The sequence below is a fragment of the Notolabrus celidotus genome, chromosome 3, assembly GCF_009762535.1.
Source record: "Notolabrus celidotus isolate fNotCel1 chromosome 3, fNotCel1.pri, whole genome shotgun sequence".
Lineage (NCBI taxonomy): Eukaryota > Metazoa > Chordata > Actinopteri > Labriformes > Labridae > Notolabrus > Notolabrus celidotus.
In genome coordinates, this window is record NC_048274.1 from 3,835,223 (window position 1) to 3,860,154 (window position 24,932).

Sequence of the window (24,932 nt, forward strand, 5' to 3'; positions counted from 1 at the left end):
CTGCTTCTGTTTTAATATGAATGGATTGAATTGACTCTGATGTTTACATCTCTAATTAAATAATGGGGCACTTTTAAAGTACATTAGCATTCATGATAAGCCCTGTTTTTTTCTCTGTAACACCACAGACATGATGTATGTGCAGCTGTGGATATGATTGGATGTGGATTAAAGTTGACTGACTCATTGATTCAAACTTTAAGGGAGACACTGCACCGAGGCAATGGACAAACGCATTTCAGCTGCTCTCATGCGCCTACAGTTTATCTCTAGTTACTCAGCTTTCTTACTCATCACCCAGGTGTGTTACATACTAGATCCTGGTGGTCAAACCCCCTCAATAACTGTAATTAGTCCTGAACGAGAGCGACTCCAGAAACAACCTGATCACACAAATCAAATCGGATTAATCTGCTTAAAAGGAGTCCAGAACATTTATAAAGTTCATGATTTCACTCTTCCTGTTGACAATGTGGCAAAAACGTTGCAGGTAGCATTGGTAAACAGCATGGGGAACATGTTTAATATCACTCTCGAGAGGAAGTCGTACAGGTGCTGCTGTTAATTTCTGCATCTGTTAAGGATGCAGTTGTGGAGCGCTGGTGGCCTAGCGGTCTAAGCGCCACCACATACAGAGGCTACAGTCCTCGTTGCAGGGGTCGCCGGTTCAATTCCTGGCCGGTCGACCATTTCCTGCATGTCTTCCCCCGCTCTCTACTATCCACATTTCCTGTCTCTCTTCAGCTGTCCTATCAATAAAGGCCAAAAATATAACTTTAATAAAAAAAAGAATGCAGCTGTATATCACACTGGCTGTCTAAAATGTTTAAAATCTTCGATAAATAAAGTTTGAAAAAAAAAAAAGAACGCAAACGGGAAAATGCTAAGTTGAATGTGATTTTTGATAGCATAGCAGGCTAATATTTAGCCTTTATTGTGAGTGCAAAAGTTAAGCTTAATGTTAACTTGACCTGCAAATAGGCTGATTAGAATATGGTTGCCATTTTTAAATCAATAAAATCATCACACTAAGCGGAGGGGCCTTGACTCACCCTGTCAGGATTCTATTTCACATAACGGCCCCCTCAAATATCCCTGATACATTTGTGTTTAATAAATACAACATTTAATCTCAAACTGCTCTGATTCACTCACTTTTTTGAACCTATTTTCACTGATCGATACATGAGTCTGCCGGCTGAGTGACACAGACAGGCAGAGGAGTTAGTGAGAGGAAACAGCTCCGTTTACCGTCAGGCAGCCCGGCTGGTGCAGGAGATGCACTGCAGTACAGGCGCTGTGCATTTCCATAAAGGAGACTAATGAAATCCTAATGAGAATGGGATGGAGCAGCTTATACACATTAACAAAATTAGCATATAAAACACATTGCCCTGAGTAGGTAACCACACACTCACACAAACACACATATGCAACAATATGGCAAATACGCTTTAACAACTCTGTTAGTTATGTCAAGACTTTAAGCTTCCTTAAGGAGGTGTCTCTGCTCCTAACTTTACACAAAGCTACATAGATGGAGTACTCTTACAAAAACTGACTGAGATGTTTCTGCACTCAGACCGGGTTTGTTTCTTTAGATTCTGGAGGCACAGTAGAAAAAAGGGGTTTTGTGTGTTACGACTCGCAGGTTTCCATGTACATCAACCCTTGGGGAATTAGTGGCAGACAGTAATGGGTACCAAGAGGCATTTTGGTACAAAATCTGCATCAGCAGTTTACACTCTCCTCCGCCCTCCAGTCTCTCCTCTCTCTTTCTGCAGTCTACATACGTCTTCCTCAATTACTGCAGATCATCATCACTTCCAGTCCCAGGAGGGCTGAGGCAAAATAAAGGAGATGGTGTGCATGCTTGAATGTGTGTGTGTTTCTGTGTGTGGCAGTGCTTCAATGCTTCAGTGAACACTCGAGGCAGCACCTTTACATCAACACGCCGAGTCCGTGCGAGGATGATATGAAAATTAGCATAAACATATCACACACGCGTGTAATAGATTTTGGTGTGTTGTTTACGCTTCATGAGTGTAGATTGTGTAGGCTCCAGTATCAGCCTTGTTTTCATTTGAAGGCATGCAAATGAGAGATGGAGGGGTTAGATAGTGTAACAGCAGAGTTATCTGCAGCACAGTTACAAGGTTACAAGAAGCACTGGCTATTCCTAAATTAATTACAAAGACATTTGAAAAATGTTCCATATTTACATAGTAAAATGTTTGAATTAAGTATGCACATTCATTTAAGATATGAAACAAGATATTGTACAGTGTAGGGATGTAAACAATAAATCGAGTATGGGTTAATTGATTGTTAAGAACTTACTCAAACACATTTTTTGTTTTGATTTTCTATCACGTGGAACAAACATCATGTGGTCTCATATTTGGTTCAGCTATCAGGGAGGTGTTTGAAGTTTAAAGCATGTTTTGACGTGAATCAGCTGACTAAAGGTGTATCGCACAGCAGAGACGCTCAGCTGGGGGCTACGGCTGAGTGACAGGTCTCCACGAGCGCTTTTTCTATCCGCCGCCGGACTGATTATGGCCCGGTTGCGCTCCCAACTGACACCTGACCGCGTTCACATGCATATTTTTCTCAATAAGAACGAGTAGACAGAAAACTGGACACTTTGAGTCTGAAATGTGTTTCTGTTCAGTTCCCTTCTTGAAGTCTGAGCCTTCACTTTTATGACTGTATGTCATAGGGAATACTGACAGAGTAGCATCATGCTAACAGAGCTAACACTGGACACAAACGCCACATTGGAAGGATTTCACCTGCTGTGGGCGGACAGGATACAGGAGAGCGACACTGAACTAACTGGTGAAGAAGGCCAGCTCAGTCCTGGACCCTGTGGAGGTGGTGGCTGACAGGAGAATTATGGCCAAGCTGTCGTCTTTGATTGACATTTATTTTTCTACATATATTCTTGTTAAATTCTTGTACTGTACACCTTCTTGTTTGCTGCTGTAACTCCATGAATTTCCCCGTCGTGGGACGAATAAAGGAGTATCTTATCTTATCTTATTATTTTTATAAGCCCGCTCCACATGTTGATATACAGCGTTTTACATTTTGGACACATCAATACGATCTGTTGCTATTTAACACCATCAGTTATATACATTTTGTCATGAAGGAAACTTTGATTCAAGGGAAAAAACGGATTTGGCTTTTTTTTTTTTTACACGGAAAACATTTATGTTTTTTTTAATGATTAATCGATAATTGATCGTTAACATTTCCAAAGATGGATCACGGTAAATACTTAAAATTTACATCCCTAGCACAGTGTTAAAATCAGTGTAGTGAAGGGTCAAGCTAAGTAGATATTTATATTTATCTGTATTTAAACTTGAAAATCATTGAGAGCAAGCCCTCATTTACAATGAAGCAAAATAAAAGATATAACCCTAAAAGAATGATGAGCAATTAAAATCAGACAATTAAAAATAATGTTACAACCATTGAAAAATAAAGTTACATAAACACAGTTAAAACAGGTACAATCTGAGGTTAAATTTTTTAAAACTAATGATTTAAAATGATTGAAAGAAACCAGTGCATTTATTTTTAAAGTGCTTTGAAGTGAGTTCCATGCAGATGGTGCAAAAACACAAAAGCCAGATCTACCTATCTCAGAATGAACTCTGGGAACCTTAAGAGTAAGCCAATTAGTTGATCTGGTGTGTTTTGCTCCAGAGGACCAAACTAGCATTGAAGATAAGTATGATGATAACATCCCAACAAGCGCTTTATAAACAGGTAAAAATAAAAATAACCTTTTTCAGCCAGAGAAGACCATCCCACCTTGTTGTAAAGTATGCAATGATGAGTGCTGTAACTATCACCAGTAATAAAACGCAGTGCAGAGTGAAAAACGGCATCAAATTGCTTTAATGTAGAGGCTGAAGCATGCCTGTACAAAATGTCACCATAATCGAGCACTGATAAAAAAGATACTGCATGTTTGTTGGCTAACACTACAGATCACAGATCTGGTTATGCATGAAACAAGGAATACATCTGACAACATCCGAAAAAGGCGGGACTATCGTATATACTGTTAAAAAATATATACTTTCAAAAATCAGCTTGACATAATTCCCAGTCAATAAAGACTCACATCCCTTCCAAAGACTTGACTCTTGTTTGGATTTTGAGAAAGGCACCTTCACATGAAATCTTTGTTGGTTTTAGCTTATTCAAAATAGAGGTCAGCAGCATGCACATTAAACTGTGTTTGCCTTTGAGCACCTTTGCAAAATAAAAAGTTACAGCTGTGGATTCACACACACACACACACACCATAAAAATCCTAATATGCTTGTCTTTGCTGAGGTACTTGTCGAAGCATTCACAGGCTGTTATTAAATTCATCATTGTGAGGGAACATGGAGGCCATTTTTCCTGCACAAAAACAAAGTCATCTGAGCAATGCAGGGTTATGGTTTTGAGTTTATGAGGACGGCTGTTTGAGGGATACATCTGGCTGTCAGCTTCATACTCTGCATGTAGCGTTTATTCAGCTCAGTGAGCACTTACACTCTTCCTTCTGATGTTTTGACCAGATGAAAGAAATGCAACATTGCCTTTTAGATACATTCAGTATATATCACTGAATTGAATTGCATTGTGGGTCTTTCTGCACCTCCATGCTTAAAGTAATGGCTGCCTGTATGGCCATATGCCTGTGCTTCAGTAGACACAAGATGGGGCAGACTAAGAACAGAGTGTTGGTGTAGTGGGTTGGTTGCTGTGGACGCTCATCTCTGGCTTGTTGTAGGCTGATAACGATGGTCTGATCTGTGAATGAATGAAATGCTACACCTTCCAATAACAGGAAATATGTTGTGATTCATAAAATCAAAAAATAAATGTGGGAAATATGTTTCAGGAAATAAAAACAATGAAAGAAAATAAAGAGAAAATAAATAAATAAATAAAATAAAAGAAATAAATAAAAGAAAAAAATGTATTTAGAAAATGCAAAGAAATGCAAATTATTAAATAGTCAAAATAATGAGTTTATACTGGTAAAAAAAAATGTGATTATCAAAGATGGGATGGAAGGCACTGTGCAGGGGTTTAATACTTTCATTTTTGAAGTGTTTTACCAGGAAGACTGCATTTCCCATGAGCACCATTACCCACCGATGTAAAGACGTGGCTCTTTGCAAAGCAGCATTCTTTATGGAAGCAAGTGAATGACAGAGTCCTGAGGAAATGCTACATTCAAAGGCTACGTTCACACTGCAAGGCTTAATGCTCAATTCTGATTTTTTCACAAACGTAAACATGGAGCAAGTCAGCATTTTCGCCTTTGTTACAAAGTTTTTGGTATACATACAATGCACACACATGCAGTGGACATGCACTTAGGGAGAGATGTCAGAGTGAGGATGCTGCCATCAACCAGCGCACCCCAAGCAGTTGGGGGTTCGGTGCCCTGCTCAAGGGCACCTCAGCAGTGCCCAGGCAAGTGAACCAGCACCTCTCCAGCCACCAGTCCACTTGCCAAACTTCGTCCATACTGGGACTCGAACCAGGGACCCTCCGGTCCAAGCCAAGCCCCTATGGACTGAGCTACTGCCGCCCAAAATGTGTTTGAAAGGTACAGTTGTGCTCATAAGTTTACATACCCCGGCAGAATTTATGATTTCTTGGGTAGTTTCTGTTGTCTTTCTGATATAAAAAGAGTAAACACAGTTGTATGACAAAAATTTGCTTCACCCAACCACTAACCATGAGTGAAAAAAAAGTTTCTCTCTTATCATTCATATTCACTGAAAAATGGCCAATAAAAAACACAAAATCTGCCAGGGTATGTAAACATATGAGCACAACTGTATATTTATTATTTATATTTATAAGGTCCAAGACCTCGCTGTCCTTCCATTGACTTGCTCCATTGTTGCTCTCCTCCATTTTTGCAAGGCTACCATTGGCAGAATTGTAACGTGTGTCGCCATAAAGTGACTTGAAAGAATCAAATGCGCATCAAATCCGCCTTGGCCGCTCACACTGAGGTCCCATTGAAAAATATCAGATCTGTATCTAATTCAGGACCACATATGGAAGTGGTCTAAATCTGATTTGAAAAAATCTGATTTGGGCCAGATTTGAGTGTTCACACTGCCTCTAAAAAATCTGACCTGGTCACTTGACCCCTAAAAAATTGGGGCCACTTTTGCCTGCAGTGTGAACATAGCCAAATTCATGCTAGTTTGTCGTGACTACCAGCCCTAGCTTTAACTATCCACTCTACTGGATGTCACAAACACTCAGTGTACACCAAACAACCAAAATAGGCCAAATAACATCAATCGGGATAATTTCATCAGACTTGTTATTTCACAGTGAGCTGATTTAAAACTACTTCCTGAAGGTCTTTGGAAGTAAGTACAGCCAATAAATCCTCATTAGAACATGGACACACCTGTGGCACTGTCACTGTGTGTGTGTGTTTGTGTGGATACACACGCCTCTGTCAGTTTGTGTGTGTGTGTGTGTGTGTGTGTGTGTGTGTGTGTGTGTGTGTGTGTGTGTGTCTGACAGTCAGTCAGACTGAAGGACAGGATGACTGATGACTACCACACTCTTTTTGGGCAGTTGAGTCTCCCAGCACTGATAATGAGGCTAAAGAGGAAGAGCTGCCATTAATTTGACTTCACATCCCTACCACACACAATGATACAGACTTTGTGTGTGTTTGTGTGTGTTCCCAGTGATTCTGTAGTCAAACTATGTTCCCCTCAGGGACGTTGGCACAAAGAAATCCTCACAGTTGGAGGTTTTCTTTTCCTTCTTAGTAAAACTCACGAAACGTTCACTGCTGCTGGAAGTCAAATGGATATTTTGGGAGTGTTTCTCCAAGGTGAGTTAGCATATAGCCCAAGAAGCTCACTACTCAGGGTCACTGGCCTTCACCTCTGTACACAAACTGTTATCCAAACTATATATGACACAGAATCAGCATCCACAGGGGAAGACCACACGTGATATCAACAGCAAAACAGTTCATGTTGGAGAGACTCCCAAAAACTGATTGATAATTAGGAATGATGACAAGAAATTTACATTAAGACCACCTAGAGACTTCAGAAGATCCAGGGTATTCTTGTTTTGTCACTTATTTTACTGACAAGTCCACAACAAGCAGTGGGGGACACGTTTTTTTGTAATGGCGACTACAATGATGCGCTAAGTTGGCACAGCTTGTTGGTTTAACAGGCCACAGACAAAATCACAATAGCCAACAATAAGGCCTGAATTGTTTGTAATAAGTGAAAATAACAGCTTAAGTAAGCAAAATGTTCTGGGTATGGCCTAAATGGGCAAATGAGACCATCAGAATATTGACAGATTATTTCTATAGAGTAAATTTAATGCATGGAAATGCAGCCAGGGGGAAGGTGTTGGAAGAAGTCATTCAGAATTTCAGAGCATGCTGCAGAATCAGACTTGTTTGCATTTTCAGTGCAAAGATTCTCGATGAGCGATACTTTTAGATGTTAAAAGAAAGCAGGACGGGGCGCTTGTGGCCTAGCGGTCTAAGCGCCCCACATACAGAGGCTACAGTCCTCGTCGCAGGGGTCGCCGGTTTGATTCCTGACCAGTCGACCATTTCCTGCATGTCTTCCCCCGCTCTCTACTCCCCGTATTTCCTGTCTCTCTTCAGCTGTCCAATGGAATAAAGGCAAAAAGCCCCCAAAAATATAACTTTAAAAAGAAAGTAGGAAACAATTTAAACATGCACCGAAAAAATCAGCATGTTGATTAGAGCTACTTTGTCCACAGGGGGCGCCAAATTTGACACCAACCCCAGAGTCCCCACAGAAGCTTTCATATAGGAAGTTCTGCTTGCTAAATGTGCAGATGTTTGTATTTATTAAAAGTACTTCAGGCCTTATTTCTGGATTGTAATATCTTGAAATAAGATTCATTTCAAGACTTGTCTGCTGAATGTGGCTTATATTAATTGGAATTAAATATTTCTAATAAAATGAGATAAAAACAATCACTAAGATTTGAGTTTCTGTAACGAGGTTCACTGAATTCAGGACAAGGAAACCAAAGAAGATGTTAAGTTCTTGTCTAGTTAGGTTGGTAACAAGCGTTATAAGTTTCAGCTAGTAACGCCTACTTTTGTATCATGCCACAAAACTTAGTTAATTCCAGCTATCCTCCATCAGTCTGCTCTCATGTCCGTATTTATATGTCCGTTCCATTAAACACCATCGAGCCATGCAGGCCCATCACCTGTGATTGATCTCAGAGTGACAATCTTTATTTAGCCTTTGGGAAACTGAGCTCTCCTCCCCCCCATCAGCCCCCCGCCTCTTATCTGCTCTGTTTGTTTTTCCGTGTGCTGAGAGAGAGGACCGATCAATGTTGTGAGTTATGAAATGACAGTGGTGCTGCTGAAGGCAGTCTCTCAAACACTGCCAGCCACGGCAGACAGACTCTCATTTTCCCGCTTCTCCTCCACCAGCACCATCACCAGCACAGATACACCACATTCATCACTCATCTCTGTCTATTAGCCCTGTAACCACTGTCTGTCTGCTCGCTCCAACAGCTCTGACAGCTGGACTTCACTGATATAATCCTCTGTGTCTCTTCCATTACAGCCTTAATTGACAGGTCACTCATTTCCTTTGAAGAAAACTTGCAAGGTCATCTCTTTAAAAAAATAATTTAAGAGTTTATGAAAGTTCAAATAATACTCTGGTCTCTTTAATCATTGTTTTTACCATCTGTTGTTTATAACGCCATTTATTTTTGTCATGACTACATTTTGCATGCAAATAAGCAACTAATGTTCAATTATAGAGCACCAAGAACAGGTAATAATGGATGCTTACATACACTACCTGTCAAAAGTTTGGAAACACCTTCTTATTCAATGTTTTTTATTTATTTTATTTATTTCCAACACAGTAGATTAATACTGAAGACACCGAAACTATGAAATAATCTGGTTTTGCCATAATCTAGATTACAACAGTAGTCAAATCGGGCTATCCATTGTGTACTAACCCTACCTCTGATCAACACAACTGATGGTCTCAAACACATTAAGAAGGCAAGTCATTCTATAAATGAACTCTTGACAAGGCTCATACTACAATGTTACAATGTTACAATGTCATTTAGCAGACGCTTTTATCCAAAGCGACGTACATACGAGAACAAGAACAACACAAGCAAAGATCTAGACAAGAGGAAACAAGATCAGTACGAGTAACGAAGTGCTTCAAGTCAATTTGGGTGCAGGTACTGCCAAGCAGTGTAAAGGCAATGCACAAAAGTAAGTAAGGAACTTTTTTTTTTTTCTTTTCAAAATAAGGAACATCTACAATGAAGCAACCAAACAATTTAAGACCTTCCATTATCATCATCAACAATTAACATCACCACAATAATGACCAAAGTACCAAGTGCTGGGTCACTCAAGAGCTGAACACAGATTCCCAGAGTAGAGCAGGACAGTGAGAGTCAATTGTAGCTGGAAGACATGATCTGCCACTGGGGACAACAGTGGAGAACAGTCTAGATAAGTGCATAGTGCTTCTTAAAGAGCTGGGTCTTTAGCTGTCTTTTGAAAGTAGAGAGGGACTCTGCAGATCGTATGGAGTTGGCCAATTCATTCCACCATTTAGGGGCAACAGAGTCCAGCTAGTGATTTTAATTTTGAGGCCTTGTGTGCTGGAAGCACTAGACGCTTTTCAGAGGCTGAGCGTAGCGGGCGAGAAGGGCAGTAGACCTGGATGAGGGGTTCCAGGTAAACTGGAGCGGTTTTGAATTACAAATAATTAGAAACCATTCCAGGAGACCACTTCATGAAGCAGACTGAGAGAATACCGAGAGTGTGCAAAGCTGTCATGACGGAAAAAGGGGGCTACTTTACAGAATCTAAAATATAAAACATATTCTGCTTTGTTTAACACTTTATTGTTCATTAAATAACTCCATATACAGTATGTTCTTTCATAGTTTTGATGTCTTCAGTATTAATCTACAGTGCTTCAAATATTTGAAAATAAATACAAACCCTTGAATGAGAAGGTGTTTCCAAACTTTTGACTGGTAGTGTAAATACAAACTTAGAACAGTATATGGTTGTGGTTGTATTTCTCCTCTTAGAACAATGAGGGTATCTCATGGAGTTTTAAACCAGGGGTTGGCTTGGGACCCCCTGGGGGGGGGTCACAAAACACAAATGGGGGGTTGTGAGATGTCTTCCAGGATGTTTTTTTTTTTTTTAATTATCTAAAAATAGTACATTTACCCATTATAGTAAAAAAATGTAGACAAAAATAGTTGCTAAATTTGAAATAAAACCTTGAAAATAGAAAATGTAATGCATTTTCTGCCTTTCTCTGTTTCCAAATGAACTCTAAGTTTAGGGTTAGTGACCAGCTACTTATCAAAAGCATCAGTAGCAGTAGGTTACAGCCACATGCAAATTAGGTATATAGGCTAATTTTCTGCAGACCAACTAAATGAAGGGCCGAAAAGTTTGGGAACCCCTGTTTCATACCACTGGCTGTGCTACAGAGAAATGTTGGTAAATGAGTTGTGTAGTGTAGCATCTCCAGTGTGAACACAACAAGCTGTCAATCTCAAATAACCAAATTACCTTCACCTGGATGATCGAGAATCTTCACAGACAAGCTGTCAATCTGTGTTGGAGTTATTTTCTGTTCTTGAAATCATGTCCTGCTTTATTTAACTCTCTTCTTGAGAAATCACCCTTTTTAAAAGACCCAAACACATCTCATTGGATGTCTTCAACTAAATCTGGAATACTTTCCAGTCCACAGAAACACGTTTTCAATCCCAGCACAAGCAGTGATGGATTAAAGTACTTCTCCTTTTACATCCTTTATAAGAATTAATGCTTTTCTTCCCCACAGTAAGCCCGAGGAGAAGCACGGAGCATGGATCTGTAGGCCTATTAATTCTACACGTTTCGGATTAATTACACTGTTCAGTGACAACGGAATCACCACACTCGTACTATTCTTTCTGCATCGACAAACTGGAGTGAAACAGTGTGAAAGGCTCTCTGTTTCTGTTTCATCACTCGTAAATGTGTACAAAGTAAAGGAATACAGAGCATGTGGACTCTGCACAGAACTAAATGCTGGATGCTAATCTATTCTTAGTTACAGAGCTCCCTCCGGTGCATCCCTGTGCAGCCATAGCCTTGACCCAATTTGGCTGGTTCCTGTTGGAGGCCTTCATGGGCCTTCTGTCTGGGCCTGTGTGTGTGTGTGTGTTTTTGTGTGTGTGTGTGAGAATCTATTTTAAGCAGGGTCAGGAAACAGAGGCATTCATTAAGCGATGTCAGGCCAAGGTATTAAACCCTGATCAAAGTCACAGAGGTACTGCATTTAGGTATTTTTAGTCCTTCGTTTACCATGTTGACCAGATAACACAGACTTAATAAATGGGCATAAATCACTTCTGGTGGATGTGTCACAGTGATAATGACAAGTGTGGTTTGTTACAACTGGTATTAAATTGATTTTAGAGGACAGCAGTTTCTCTTTGAGCAGGTATGCAGACAGAAACACAACAAAAAGCAGTTTATGCATCATTTTACAGAAATGACAAACAAACTTACATTGGCTTTAATAAATACGTCTCATTAACTGGACTTGTTTCATCATGCCATAAACTGCTGCATTCTGATATCATGATGTGCACGGCTTGGGTAGTTTTCCACAAGACAGTGGACACCGTTACTTCTTGTTCAATTTGTTTTATTTTTTTAAAATATAATTTTACTTTATTTCTTGACCTTAGATTTAAAAATATTTTATGTTTTCATGCTTTTGTTTGTTTAATGTCATATTTTAAATTGGATATTTTCTAACAAGGTATGGCGTCATGGAATTAACCTGATATTGAATCTACAATAAGATGTTGGACATACGGGCACCCTGCGGGGGTGTCAGGAGGTCTGAGCCAATTTCGGGCTGCGACTAGTCACAGAAAAGATTCAATGTGTGAGTCTTAATCCTTGGGAAGAAGTTCTGAGATGAATTGAATAATTAAAGGTTAATTTCGGTTAAGACAAGATCAGTTGTGATTCTTTGTCCGACGGGACAGTAAGACTCTGCAAGTTACTGACTTCAGAGCAGCGAAGGGGGCTGATTATTATGTTGAAATGCTGACTTGTTCTTCTACTTTCTACTTATTTTTCTTCTTCTGTAAGTTTTTTGGCTTTTTTCACAGCCTTCAAACTTTGACTGATTTTCACCGTTCAACTATTAAACTATTCAGCTCCTTTACCTCTTTCAGGCCATATATTTTCACATATTCAGCCCTTATACTTTTTGAATTATTCAACTTTATTTGAACTTTATTTTAACATTGAAACAAATGGGGCGGAATATTCAAATCCACTTCAACTTCTTCAACATCTACAGCTTATAGCTTCAGCATACTTTCACTTATAGACTCCATTCAGACTTTAAACTGTTCACAAGACATTCAGCTGTCTACACATGACTCACTTTTTTGATATCTTTCACAGTTTCTGAGATTTCACTGTTCAAAAATTAATCAAATTTCAGCTCTTCCCTCACTTTAACATTGGTGTGTGTTGGATGGAACACTGGTGAGCAGAGTGAGAGGTTCAAATCTTAGAGTGGGCAGGCTGGGAAAACAATGTGACATGCCCTCTGGAAAAATTGCCAGAAAACTTCACTTCTTCTACTTTTTCCACTACTTCCACTTCTTCTACTTCTTCCACTTCTTCTACTTCAACTACTTCTACTACTCTTCCACATGTTCAGCTGTGTTTCACAGCTTTCAGCCTTCAGCTTCAGCATTTCAATGCATTTGCTTTCAGGAAATGCAACCTTTCTAGTTTAGAATAATCCCTCCTAATTTAAATAAATAATAAGACCAAACACTATTTACTTTGTACGTTAATTTACATAAGTACACAGAGAGAAAGAGAGTAGATCAAACACAACTGGCCGCATATAAAATGTAAATGTTTGAAGTGTTTGCTGTGTGTTTTTTTTTTTTTTTTTTATTGTTACTGTTCTGGTTTTGGTTTTTAACTTTGTAAAGCACTTTGAGTTGCTCTTGTATGAATGGTGCTTTATAAATAAACTTGCCTTGCCTTGAGATCTTTTGTACTGGTTCACTGTCCTGAATAACTGCAGTAAATAATCCTGTTTTATTTCTCCTCATGTTAGATAGATGGACAGTGTGAGGGCTAAACTCATTAACTAGCAGATGTTTAATTATATGAAATTGTTGTTTCCTCGTCATTAGCGCTGAAATGTCGATCTTTGCAACTGATAAAGTGTACAGCATCCAGTAAAACTTGGATGATATTGCAGAAAACTCTGTTTTACATGTACTTGTTTAAGTCAGTTCATGTGTGTTTTTATGAGCAGTGATAACGGGGGTTAAATGAGACCTTTAGATAAACATTCAGTCAGATTATGTGTTTCTGTTTTCTATATAAAAGCGTTTCTAGGTAAAACTGCAAGACATGGCTTCATGGAAATTCCTCTTCTTTTTAAAGTCACTGTATTTGTGGAATGAAACATTTTGAAATATTTACTAGATTTATTTTATAACTAATACATTCAACGGTGTGGACAAATTATTCAGACAGTAAGAGATGTGACTCTATCAAAAAGGAAAAACTAACACCAGAGGGAAATATGACATCTAAAGCAAAAATATAAAAGTAAAAAATTACACCCTAAAGTGATGACTTTCCAGAATGTCTGGAAGATAAGAGGACACTACCTGGCTATAAGACAAAGCCATTAAAGTTTAATACAGTCTGAAGCCATTTACACTGCAAGTGAGAGTCTCTTCCTGTGACAACTGTCATTTTTCCATTTTATACCGGCCGTTTGGAGAGGAGATTTTGAGGTTCTGGCCACTGTGAGAAATGTCTGCCATTGCTGGCGTGATGAGAAGTGACTGAAGAATTCTTAGATTTATTAGCGCCCTGTGAGCTGGTGTCATCAGAGATTACGCCCCCTATCCTTCACTGTTCCACCGACACGTCAACCATCGAATTTCAATTTCCCTGCTGAGAGGATGGGAAGGCTCTGGCGGGCGACCCCTGCTCGTGACCCTGGGGTTTCACGATGGATGGGGGAGGTGGAGGGGGGACAGATACGGGATGCTCATGAATTAGGGATGACTTCAGCAGTGCGTTCAACTTTGGCCGTCCTGCCTGTATCGCCACTGAGAATCTCCCTGATAAATGGGTATCAAAGGGTAGAAAGACTGCTCTTCCTGGTTAGATATTCAGAGAAGCTCATGGTCGCGTTTAGCCCCTTTAAGACATGTTAAAAATATGCACCTTGGATTCAGCATGCTCATTGGAGGGTAACGGACCAATCGAAGATTATGCATCACAGATATGCATAAATATATTTGACAAAGAGGGAAGATTCATCTCACATGTAGCCACACTTGTTAGCCTCAGAAGGGCCAATACAGTAAATAAAAGTGTAAATGTATTTTCAGTTAGAGTAGTTCCAAGTAATAGAAAAAATGCCAGTGTAATGTTTACGACAGATTAAATACAACTAGTATTGCATGTTGACACTCAATCGATGAGCTGGTTCTAAAACTTCTAAAAGTTACTTTATAGAGGTCCCGATGAGCCCAGCTGTTAAATCCTGCATCCCATGTACAGAGGCTAAAGTCCTCCAAGTGTTCAATGTTGACCCTTGACCCTCTGCCAGGTCATTCCCACTTTCTCTTCACAACTTGATGGGACAGACTAACGGCCAAATCCCACAAGATCCGTCTCCGGTTTGTCTCAGATCCGTCACGGCACCGGATCTGATAGGTTTCTCTTCTAGTCAATGTGTTAACTTCCACTGGATCCGCTCTGTTGTGTTCCGGCTACGGATACGATACGCAAGACTTCTATTTTTGCTGGATGTCGGAGCATGACTCATCAATCTCAACAGAGCAGATAGAGTGGGACAGGAAGTCAGGCGCCAAAACAAATTGAGAACATCCGGTTAATTTTCAGAATAAAACACTCTGTGTTATCGTTAGATCGTTTTTAACTTAACTACGAAAACAAGGTGTCATTTTGAACAGAGGCAGGCCTGGAGTCAACAGGTCAGAGGTTTTCAGAGGACCATAAAGACAACATGGATGAGGAGAGGAGCAGGAGAATCCTTGATTCAGTGATTGCTGCAGGAAAACCTTGGTCACATGACTCCAGCTGTCCGGCGGTCCTGCTCCATGCTGCGTTCCAAAAACGCAACCGGAGGGTGTTGACGGACATGAGAGTAGGGAGCCAGACCGCAGTGGATCAGAGACGGACCGGACACGGATCTGGTGGAAGTCCAGTGTCAGAGACCGTTTAAAGGCTCAGGTAACCTTTGCTGATTTGAGTGTGACACCATTAGTTTAAAATACTGAACTTTTTCACTGTATTCTAATGTGATGAGATACTGAGTTCTGGGTTTTAATTAACTGTAAGCCATAGTCATCACAATTAGAATAATTAAATGCTTGAAATATTTCACTCTGTGTGTATTGAATCTATATAATATATGAGTTTCATTTCTTGAATTGAACTACTGAAATAAGTTAACATTCTGTTTTGATGTAGACAGGTGGGCACTTCCTGGAGAGACTCTCTGACACGTGAATTGATTGATTCACATCCTCAGATTCAGATATGATTAACATACGTTTGAGCTGGAGCTGAACTTCTATCTTTTATTCTGTCACTGATTTTAAGAGGCTGTGAGATTAGAAGGCTTTGACTTGAACGCCCACAATCAAACACCTATAGATGTGTACATACGAGTGTAAAAAGGCACTCACCATCCACTCTGAGATGATGATGTCCACCTTGTCCACAGGGAGGGTTATGTCTTCTATCCTTCCTCTTATCAGAGTGATCGTGTCCTGCAGTTGATTGGATCTGTTGGAAAAATTTAAGAGTCAGAGGACTTTGAAACACAGCTCAGGTCAGTTCTTCATCAACTGGATCAGGCAGAGAGTGGTTCAGAGTCAGCTTAGTGTTGTTCTGGTTCAAATCCAAACCATATCAATGAAATGGAATGGTTTAATTTTGGCAGCAGAGCAACTTGTAGACACAGAACCTGAGTATAACTGGTCAGGGATAAATTGCCTACTTTGACATAACAGAACAAAGAGCAATTTCAATGTAGATTTGGAGTCTCGATTCAAATCCCTTGCTGAACGAAGTCCTCAAAGAAATGCAAACTATGCAGCTGAGAAAAGAAATCTGAAAGCAGCTGATTACTGCAGGTAGAAAATAGATGGACAAAAGCTGCAGTAGTCAAGGAGTATGTCCAGGGACTAGAAATGTGGCACTTAACACTTAAGTCTTACAAACAGGAACCAGGAACTACAAATGTCGATCTGCCACCCTGAGATGGGACATTATTTGAAGCCACCGTCCAGATTGTTTAGCAAGAAGCAGTCTGAAGCTTTTCTGGCATTTCACTGTGGAGACTTTTCTGCAAGATATTCGTCTTTCTGCACATTTTTGGCAATACAATATATTTCCCATGCAGGTGTAGGAATTTGTTTGAGATTGATACCGACAACCCTTTTTTTCCTTTTGTTTATAACCTAAAGGTGTAGGTGCAATTTTTTTGCAGACCAAGTAAAAGAGGATGATAGCTTTTCATCACAAGTGCTTCCCTGTTGTTTTATGAACAGGGCCGGGGTAGATATAGCCACTAGGGATGCACTGAAATGAAAATTCTTGGCCGAAACCGAAAATGAGGAAACAAAGGCCGAAAACCGAAACACAGAAAGAAATTATTATGCCAATTATTAGTACCATTGCATTTATGGCTATGACTGTGTACTAACCTCAGTGAAATCAAGGATCTCATTGAACATATCAGACAATGTGGGTCCATGACCATTATCTGTTTCAGAGAGACAAGTCCTTTTTTCTGCACTCTGTTCTCCTTCTCCATCTCCAAGCGGATTCTCTGCATCCATTGCGGCCTGGATCATTTCTTGTGCACGCCGCTTTATTCCCACATCCAAGTAATGATCTTTATAACACGGATCAAATACAGTCGCGATGAAGTGCAGAGGATCCGAATAGATCTCAGTGAAACGTGTGCTGACAGACTAAGAGTGTACTTTTCATTGTTTTCACTCTGAGGTCCGTCTCAACCTCTTTGCTTAGAAGACACTTTAGTGCTGCAGTTAAAGGAATAACGGATGCAGACATGTTGGCCAATATCCAGACAAGCGCGTACTGGCCGCGGTTTTTGCCTGCATCATCACAACGTTCTGTTTCGGCCGTGTTGTTTCAGTGATAGAAGTCTTTCAGCCGAAAAACCGAAAATGCACTTTTGGGCCATTTTCGGCTGAACATTTTTGGCTGCCGAATTTTCAGTGGTATCGGGACCTAAAAAGTGGGATCGAGGTCCCGATACTGATATCGATACCTGGGCTTTGGTTTCTGCCGATACCGATACTAGCCGATCCGATCCGATCCCGGTATTGATTCAACAATCTCTGTTCTTTAATGTGAGGATAGAATCATGTTATGGCAACTTCAGGCTTTTCTGACTTTGTAAACCAAAATAAAATGAACATTTTAAAACTGACAGTATCATTATTCAAGAGATTATAAATGTGTACCAGCAGTTTGGTGAGTTAATCTTCACAACCAACGGATATTACAATTCAACTGTTAACCTCAGCGGTGGATAAGAGGAATTAAATATTCTGTATAAAAAAAAAGCTTCAAATGAGAAAATAAAAAATATGTCCACGTAGTGTTTCCCACAAAAGTACAGTGTACCTGTGGCTGGGATTAAAATCATTGAATACATTATTACTCTACCCAGCTTTGCCCTTACTGTTTCCCTTCTCCGTGTCTGATACTGTGACAATATTAATTAGCAGCACATTTTATAAATGATGACGTAGGAGACATACATGGCTGTTGTAAACACAGAAAAGCATAGAACTGAGATGAATAGATCTGCCGGATGGATCGGCACTATATATCAGCCCCTTGTCACCGATATCCGATCTAGCTTTTTGAGTCCGATCTAGCCGATATCCGATACCGGGATCACTAGTAGCCACACATGCACATCAGTTCCTCACTTTTGCTTGTTCGCAGTAAAAAAAAAAAGTCTGAATGGTGAGAGCTAACTAAAAATGTTAAGTTGCAGGGTGTGACTTAAATCAATGAGCTCAAGGTCGATTCAAATTCTTTATAGAGTTGAGGATAAGTGCAGAGGCAGGTTCTGACTTTGTAGGCTCATCACTAGAGAGTATAAAAATAGTGATGGGGTACGTTTACAAATCACTGATTATGCTTCAACGTCACTGAAGCTAGAGCTACAAGTCAAGAACATCTGTTTCATAATTACTAACAACCTTTAGAAGAATGTATTACATGCAATTCAGACGTACTGTATGTCAAAACTGTGAAAGAGTCTTCTTCAATACATTTTTCAGTCCTGTCAAGATATGTAAATAACATTGTTTCTTTCCAAGTACAGTTTATTTCCAGAGGTTTGTGCACCATGTGGGAAGAGTGAACAGGGGTAAACTGTAAGTGCAGGACAGCAGAGGCGTCAGGCTCAGGTAGGGACTGTACACTCAGTGCTGCTGTTTAAATGATCCCTCCTTTCAGACCGGCCGGTCCGGGTATCAATCTCTGTGAATATTCCATTATCATGACAGCTAATGTTACCGAGGACAGAACAATTACTCACAGCGGCCCAGAGTGCATTTCTGTGGCAGCGATCCTTATCTTGAACTGTCTCTCCCCTCTCTGCTGCTGTGCTGCCGCTGCTATCGCCTCCTCCCAGAATCCACCCCCCCCACCCCCGACGCTTCACCCACAACCCCCTCCCCACCTCCCACCTCCTCCACCTTTCACAAGAGGGAAACACTGTAATCTCATTATTGGGGTAATTTAGAGGACAATGTCAGGACTCAGGGGAGAGAGTCAGTATCTGTGCGGCTTTGTGGGCGTGTGTGTGTCTCTGTGTGTGTATGTGTGTGTCTATGAGTGTGCATTTGTGAATAGAGGGAAGATGGGTTGCACAGTTAAAAGACAGCCGTTATTTTAGAAAACTGTAATTATTAATTAAAATGAATGCTCTCCTCAGTATGAAAGTCATATATTGGTGTTTTTTGTTGTTGTTTAAGACTAAAACATTTCCAATATCATAATTATAATTATAAGGGTTTTTTATATCAAATATGTAAGAGACAGTGTGTCGTGAGGAGGTTGTTTCAGCAGAATGGAGCCCCCCTCTTGATAACAACCCGATAACGACACAAGAAAGTATTTATGTGGACTAGAAGACATGACTCTCCATGGGTGAAAGAGCTTTACTCCATTTTAATTATATTATTGCTAGTTTTAAAATACTCTGTCTAAACTAAAACTGAGGACGTGTGCTGATCAAACAGAATTTGATGTCTGAATCATACGTAACTAGGGTTGCAAAATTCCAGGAACTTTCGAAGTTGGAAACTTTCCATGGGAATAAACCAGGAATTTACTAAATTGAAGGTTGGCTCTTAATAGGGAACTTAAATCTAGTTGGGGAAAATATATTCTAGCATAATCCTGACTAAAACAACCAGATTTCATGCAAGTACAGTTGAATATCTATGCTATTCCTCAATCACATGCACATAGCACACTGCTTACTGCAGGGCTATTGAGACCACGCCCCCTACATGCACTGTGCATTCCTCCATCACATGCATAAATGATTTCTAGAATCCTGCAGAGGCTAGGCTTGAGAGGCTTGAGGGAAGATGCTTTTTTATTTGCATGTTGAATAGGACTTTGTTGGAGGGAGAGAGGCTCTTATCATTTAACATTTTGAATGGGACTTTGTTGGGATTGCATTTTTGTTGATTTTTGAATGGAATGGGTCGAGGGGATGAGTAATATTTAACTCAACATTCATGTTTTTGTTCTTCAATGAAATAATTGACTGTTCAATAAAATATTTAACACTTGATAAAGTTCTACTTACAAATAAATCTGTTTTAATTGTATTATTTTGGATAGATGTCTGCTTATAACGCAACAAATACTTATTCTTGGATATGATACCTTTGCATTAAATTACCCTCAATTCCCATAATTCCCATAATTCCCATGGAAAGTTTCCAATTTGGAATATTTCCAAAATTCCACAGCTTAACTTCCCATGGAAATTTACCAGAAACTTTTTCAGAAATGTACCAGACATATTAATATAATTAAAACAACTAACTTCAAGACATTATGCTGCTTATCAGAGGGCTACTTATCTCATAATCTAATCATTTTAAAATAGTCTGTTAAACTCAGTTTGAGCTGTGTCCAAAGTAATGTCTGTAACCTTCTTTAACTCAGCTGTTATCACTCACATTGAAGTGGACGTTTCTACTGAGGGTGAAGTAAAACAAGGTCCCCGTGAATCACTGCAGCATATTTCAGTTTCTCTGCCTCGTCACTGTCAGAGTCTGCAACGCTTTCTGTCTCATCTACTGGATCCAATACTGTGTTCTGCTAAATGTTTACTTCATGCACCATCCTCTGTTTTTTTGCTCTGTTGTGGCCTACAGTTTCTGTCTTTAAACCCTCCTGTCTTTTCCTCTCTGATTCCTTCTCTTTATTTTGTTTTTCTACTGTAAACAAGCGTCAAATTTTCCAGACAGCTGTAGGCGGATTGATATGACTACAGTTAGTACACCAAAGTCTAGGATAAGAGCTGCATCACTAACAGTGTGTCCTCTGTAGCAACATTATGGTATCAAGAAGTCAAAGACATTTCTGTGGCATACTGACCAATCAGAATGAAGTATTTGAAACAGCTGTGTGATGAACATTTATTGAAGATGTCTGTCACTAGTGGATGAAAAGCTGTTCAGCAGCCTTCTACAAGGTTAAATATGAATGATTCTGATATTGATCAACATACAGAACTCATAATTTGTCAATCTTAAGTTTGCAAAACCATTTAAAGTTTTCAATTCCACTCATCTATGTCAAAATATCTCTCGGTTTTTCCACTTTGTTGTCACAATTCAAAGCGTCCTATTGGATAATCCATCAATTCCAGCCATTTAAAAAAAATCTATTTGGACATTATCCATTAAGGAAGTGACTGTGAAGGAAAGAAGTCACATCCAGCTTTTCATTTAAACTTCGGCAGCGGAGTGGAGACAGAAGATGGATGCGGCTGCCTAACCAACAGGAGCCACTTTAATTACAATCCTGATATTAACAGCGAGAGGAAGCGACGGACACACAAAGGCCAGCTGCAGACACGCGTGCACACGTACACGGAGGAAGAAGAGCTTTAAAAGCACAACCAAAGCAAACAGTTGATTCGAAGCGACCCACAGGCTCAGTCTGTGTGCCTTTCTATATGTGCATGATTGAATGTGTAGGAGAGAGAGGGTGCTACACATCTCTCTTTAGTTGAATCTTCACCACTGGCGAACGTGTGATGCAGCTTGCATGCCAACACGCACCCTCCAACAGCGAGTCAGTGGGCTGTAAAATTAAAACGTCCTTTTCCTTCAGCGAACCCTGTTGTTTTGCTTATACGACACTCTCTTACATAACAGTAATAATAGCAGTCATTATGGCCCCTAACTCAAAAATGCATTTTAGAAGCAGGGGTGTGATGGAGGAAGTGGTCGCAGGTGGATGAAGGGACAGTGGAAGCTCTGGTGGAGGTAAATGACTGCACTGTGGAGAACTGGAAACACACAGTAACTGAAATTGGACAGAACAGTGTCTGAAAATGTCCCATCAGGGGGTCATCTACATGTTTTGAGTGTGTGCTTGTTTGAGACTGGAGGTCCTTGGTCTGAAGCTACCGCAGCGGAGAAGAAGGCGAGGAGGTGAATGAGTCAGACTGCAGGAGTAAATTATGTGCGTTATGGCCACAGCGCTGACAGCAGCTCTATTGAAGTCAACCAGCTGCAACAAATAAAAAGGTGGCTGGAGGTCACACAGACATCTAGTCCAACAATCCTCTGCTGCAGGATGAGGGAAGAAGGCCTGTGTGTTCTTTCAGATCTTTGAAATGCAATGTCTTGAAAAGAGAAGCCAAGTTAGCGCTGCTGCTACGGAGCTAATCTGACTCTGCTGTCAGGGAAAGGCAGAAATTGAAGCAGCTCCATTTACTACCAGGCAATTAAATACCTTACCTTGCCCTTACATTCAAACACCAAAAACAAGATGTAATGCTCTTCAACGCACTATTGACCTTGGATTAGGCTTCTAATTTTAGGATTGACTGGTGAACAAGAGTGCTGGACTCTGACCTTGTTAAAATGGGGAACCTTGTATTTCAGGTTTGATGGTAGAGGTCATATTTACGGTTCAGGGAGAGGTTGACATGTGTGACAAAGCTGTTGGCCAACCTTAACAGGTTTTTATTGTCAGCTGATTCATAGAGCCTCTGGAGGGGCTGGCCTACAATCTGTGAGCAGTTTTTTATTTTTTATTTTATGGAGCTCTACAGTGCTGGACAGACACTTCCTCCATGTGTGTCTTACCTGACAATGTCCATGGCCTGATAGATGATTACTGATTGGTCCACTGCGATGACCTTCTTGGCCCCAGATCTGGCGGCAAACATGGACAGTATGCCCGTCCCACAGCCAACGTCCAGCACCACCTGCACAACAAGAAAAGAGAGGAGGTTTGGATTTGGAAATCTTTAATGTCCCCAAGAGGCAATTTGGTTTGTAACGGTAGTGCCCACACACATCATATACACACAGCAATACACATAATAAACTAACACAAGTTCACACATTTCATTTAAATACATAACTACGTAACTCCTGTGGATGACATAATTTTTTCTGCATATGAGACCAAAGGTGCCATAATCCTATGTGAAATGGCAACAACCCTGCAGCTTGTTTAAAAACCCAACAGCTGAGGGCACAAATGATCTAAGATATCTGTTAGCTCTGGCCCTCCTAGTATAAGTGAACCTCCTCCCTGTTGGCAAAAGTCTAAACTCTGAATAAAAGGGGGTGGTGAGGGTCTTCAAGGATGGCTGGGGCGGCAGTAGCTCAGTCCATAAGGACTTGACTTGGGAACCGAAGGGTCGCCGGTTTGAGTCCCAGCATGGACGAAGTTTGGCAAGTGGACTGGTGGCTGGAGAGGTGCTGATTCACTTGCCTGGGCACTGCCGAAGTGCCCTTGAGCAAGGCACCGAAACCCCAACTGCTCGGGGTGCCCTGGTTGATGGCAGCATCCTCACTCTGACATCTTTCCCTAGGCATGTTCACTGCATGTGTGTGCATGATTGTATGTATATACCAAAAAAACTGAATGTGTAGCATGTCCAAAAATAGCATGAGTGAAAAAATTGAATTTCCCCCAATCAATAAAGTACCTTTCTTTCTTTCTTTTGACTTCTGAGTGGCTCTCACTTGATAAAGATGACCAAGATCATTAAGATTAGCGCCAACAATCTCTTGGCAGACTTTGATTTTGTTTTTGTTAGAAGTGCTGAGGTTACCAAACCAAGAGGTCATAACAAAAGTTAAAATAGACTCAATAAAAGATTAATAAAAGATTTTTAAAAGTGATCTATCAACATTAAAACCCCTCAGTTTCCTCAAGAGAAAAAGTCTCTGATTGGCCTTTTTGCAAATGGCATCAGTGTTAGCATTCAAGGTCAGTTTGTCATCAAGGATTGTGCCTGGGTATTAATACTCGTTCACTGTCTCCAGAACTGATCCACTGATGACAGTTGATGCCTTGATTGGTTGATTCTGACAAAAATCAATCAGCATTTCCTTTGTTTTTGGCACAATTAGATGCACATAAGAATCATCACACCATTTAATGAAACTTTCCAGGACTGGACCATGACCCACCTCATGGTCCTGCAAGAGGCTGACTATCACTGAGTCGTCAGCGAATTGAATTATAAAGGTGGTGAGATAAAGAGCCAGTACCAGGGTCATTTAAGTAAGGGCTCACAAATCAAACACAGAACTTTCTAGGTATTTATGTACGATTTAAGTTGTTTAAAAAATGACCAAAGGAAAAGAAAGTTTACTTCTAAGCATATTATTTGGTGGTGGGTCGTCCATTTTTGTCGCTTTTGGGATTTTTAGAAGGAGTCACGGTCCAAGCTATGAAGTACTTAAAAAGTTCTACCTTATTCCTGTTGGATCATCTTATTAATGTCACTCCATTAGTGATTTATCTCACTATAAAATTCATGACAAGAAGAAAAACGGTTGAAAAAGAAACCAGTAACACTTTCATAAAGCCTTGAGCGCTACATGGAGATTATTTTGAAGGATTGTAAATCTTCAAACTTTCCAGTGACCTCCAGCTGCCTCCTTGTAATAGAACCAAATCTCTGCGTTGAGCCGTTCAGATTAATGCCGGGACACGCAGAGTTTTCCCCGAGGCCTCATCATCTTTACTTGTTTAAGTGCTTCTAAATCCTCGGGACACTCAAGGAACTTTTTCACTCAAGCTTTTTGTTGCTGTTGACTGAGTTTTTAATCACCTCTATTTCAGGTTCCCATAGGTTGCAGTTAATTTGTTCATCTTCGCCCCCAATGGTGTTTAATGAGCGTGGCACAGCTGCAATGACTATACGCCCAGCTATATGTAACACTGTTTATGCGCCTCTCTATTTAAGGCCACTTTTACTTCTTTGGAAGCGTCCCGCTGCCTTTATGGGTTCACAGAGGGTCGCCATCACACTGCTGACTCAACACAACACTCGCTCCCTTCTCCATCTTCCCTCTAACCCCATCTTAACAGTACTGAAACAAGAGTAACCCGGTTTGTTCTCTATCTAACGCTCCCTGTAGAAGGTGACACTTTCCTCTCTGGCGAATGTTTCGCTCTGACAGGGATAATGTACGTT

The 24,932-nt window shown here is 40.3% G+C and overlaps 1 protein-coding gene across 3 annotated transcripts in view; it reads right to left on the reverse strand.

Moving 5' to 3' along the window:
- The window catches only part of prmt3 (protein arginine methyltransferase 3), an 83,115-nt gene that overhangs the window by 46,924 nt on the left and 11,259 nt on the right, over positions 1-24,932 (reverse strand). For all 3 annotated transcript variants that reach the window (XM_034680639.1, XM_034680641.1, XM_034680640.1), the window contains 2 exons: positions 22,579-22,700; positions 15,868-15,967 (listed from right to left, as the gene is read on the reverse strand). In XM_034680639.1, the coding sequence (XP_034536530.1) occupies positions 15,868-15,967; positions 22,579-22,700 (222 nt within the window). The remainder of the gene's footprint in view (positions 1-15,867; positions 15,968-22,578; positions 22,701-24,932) is intronic.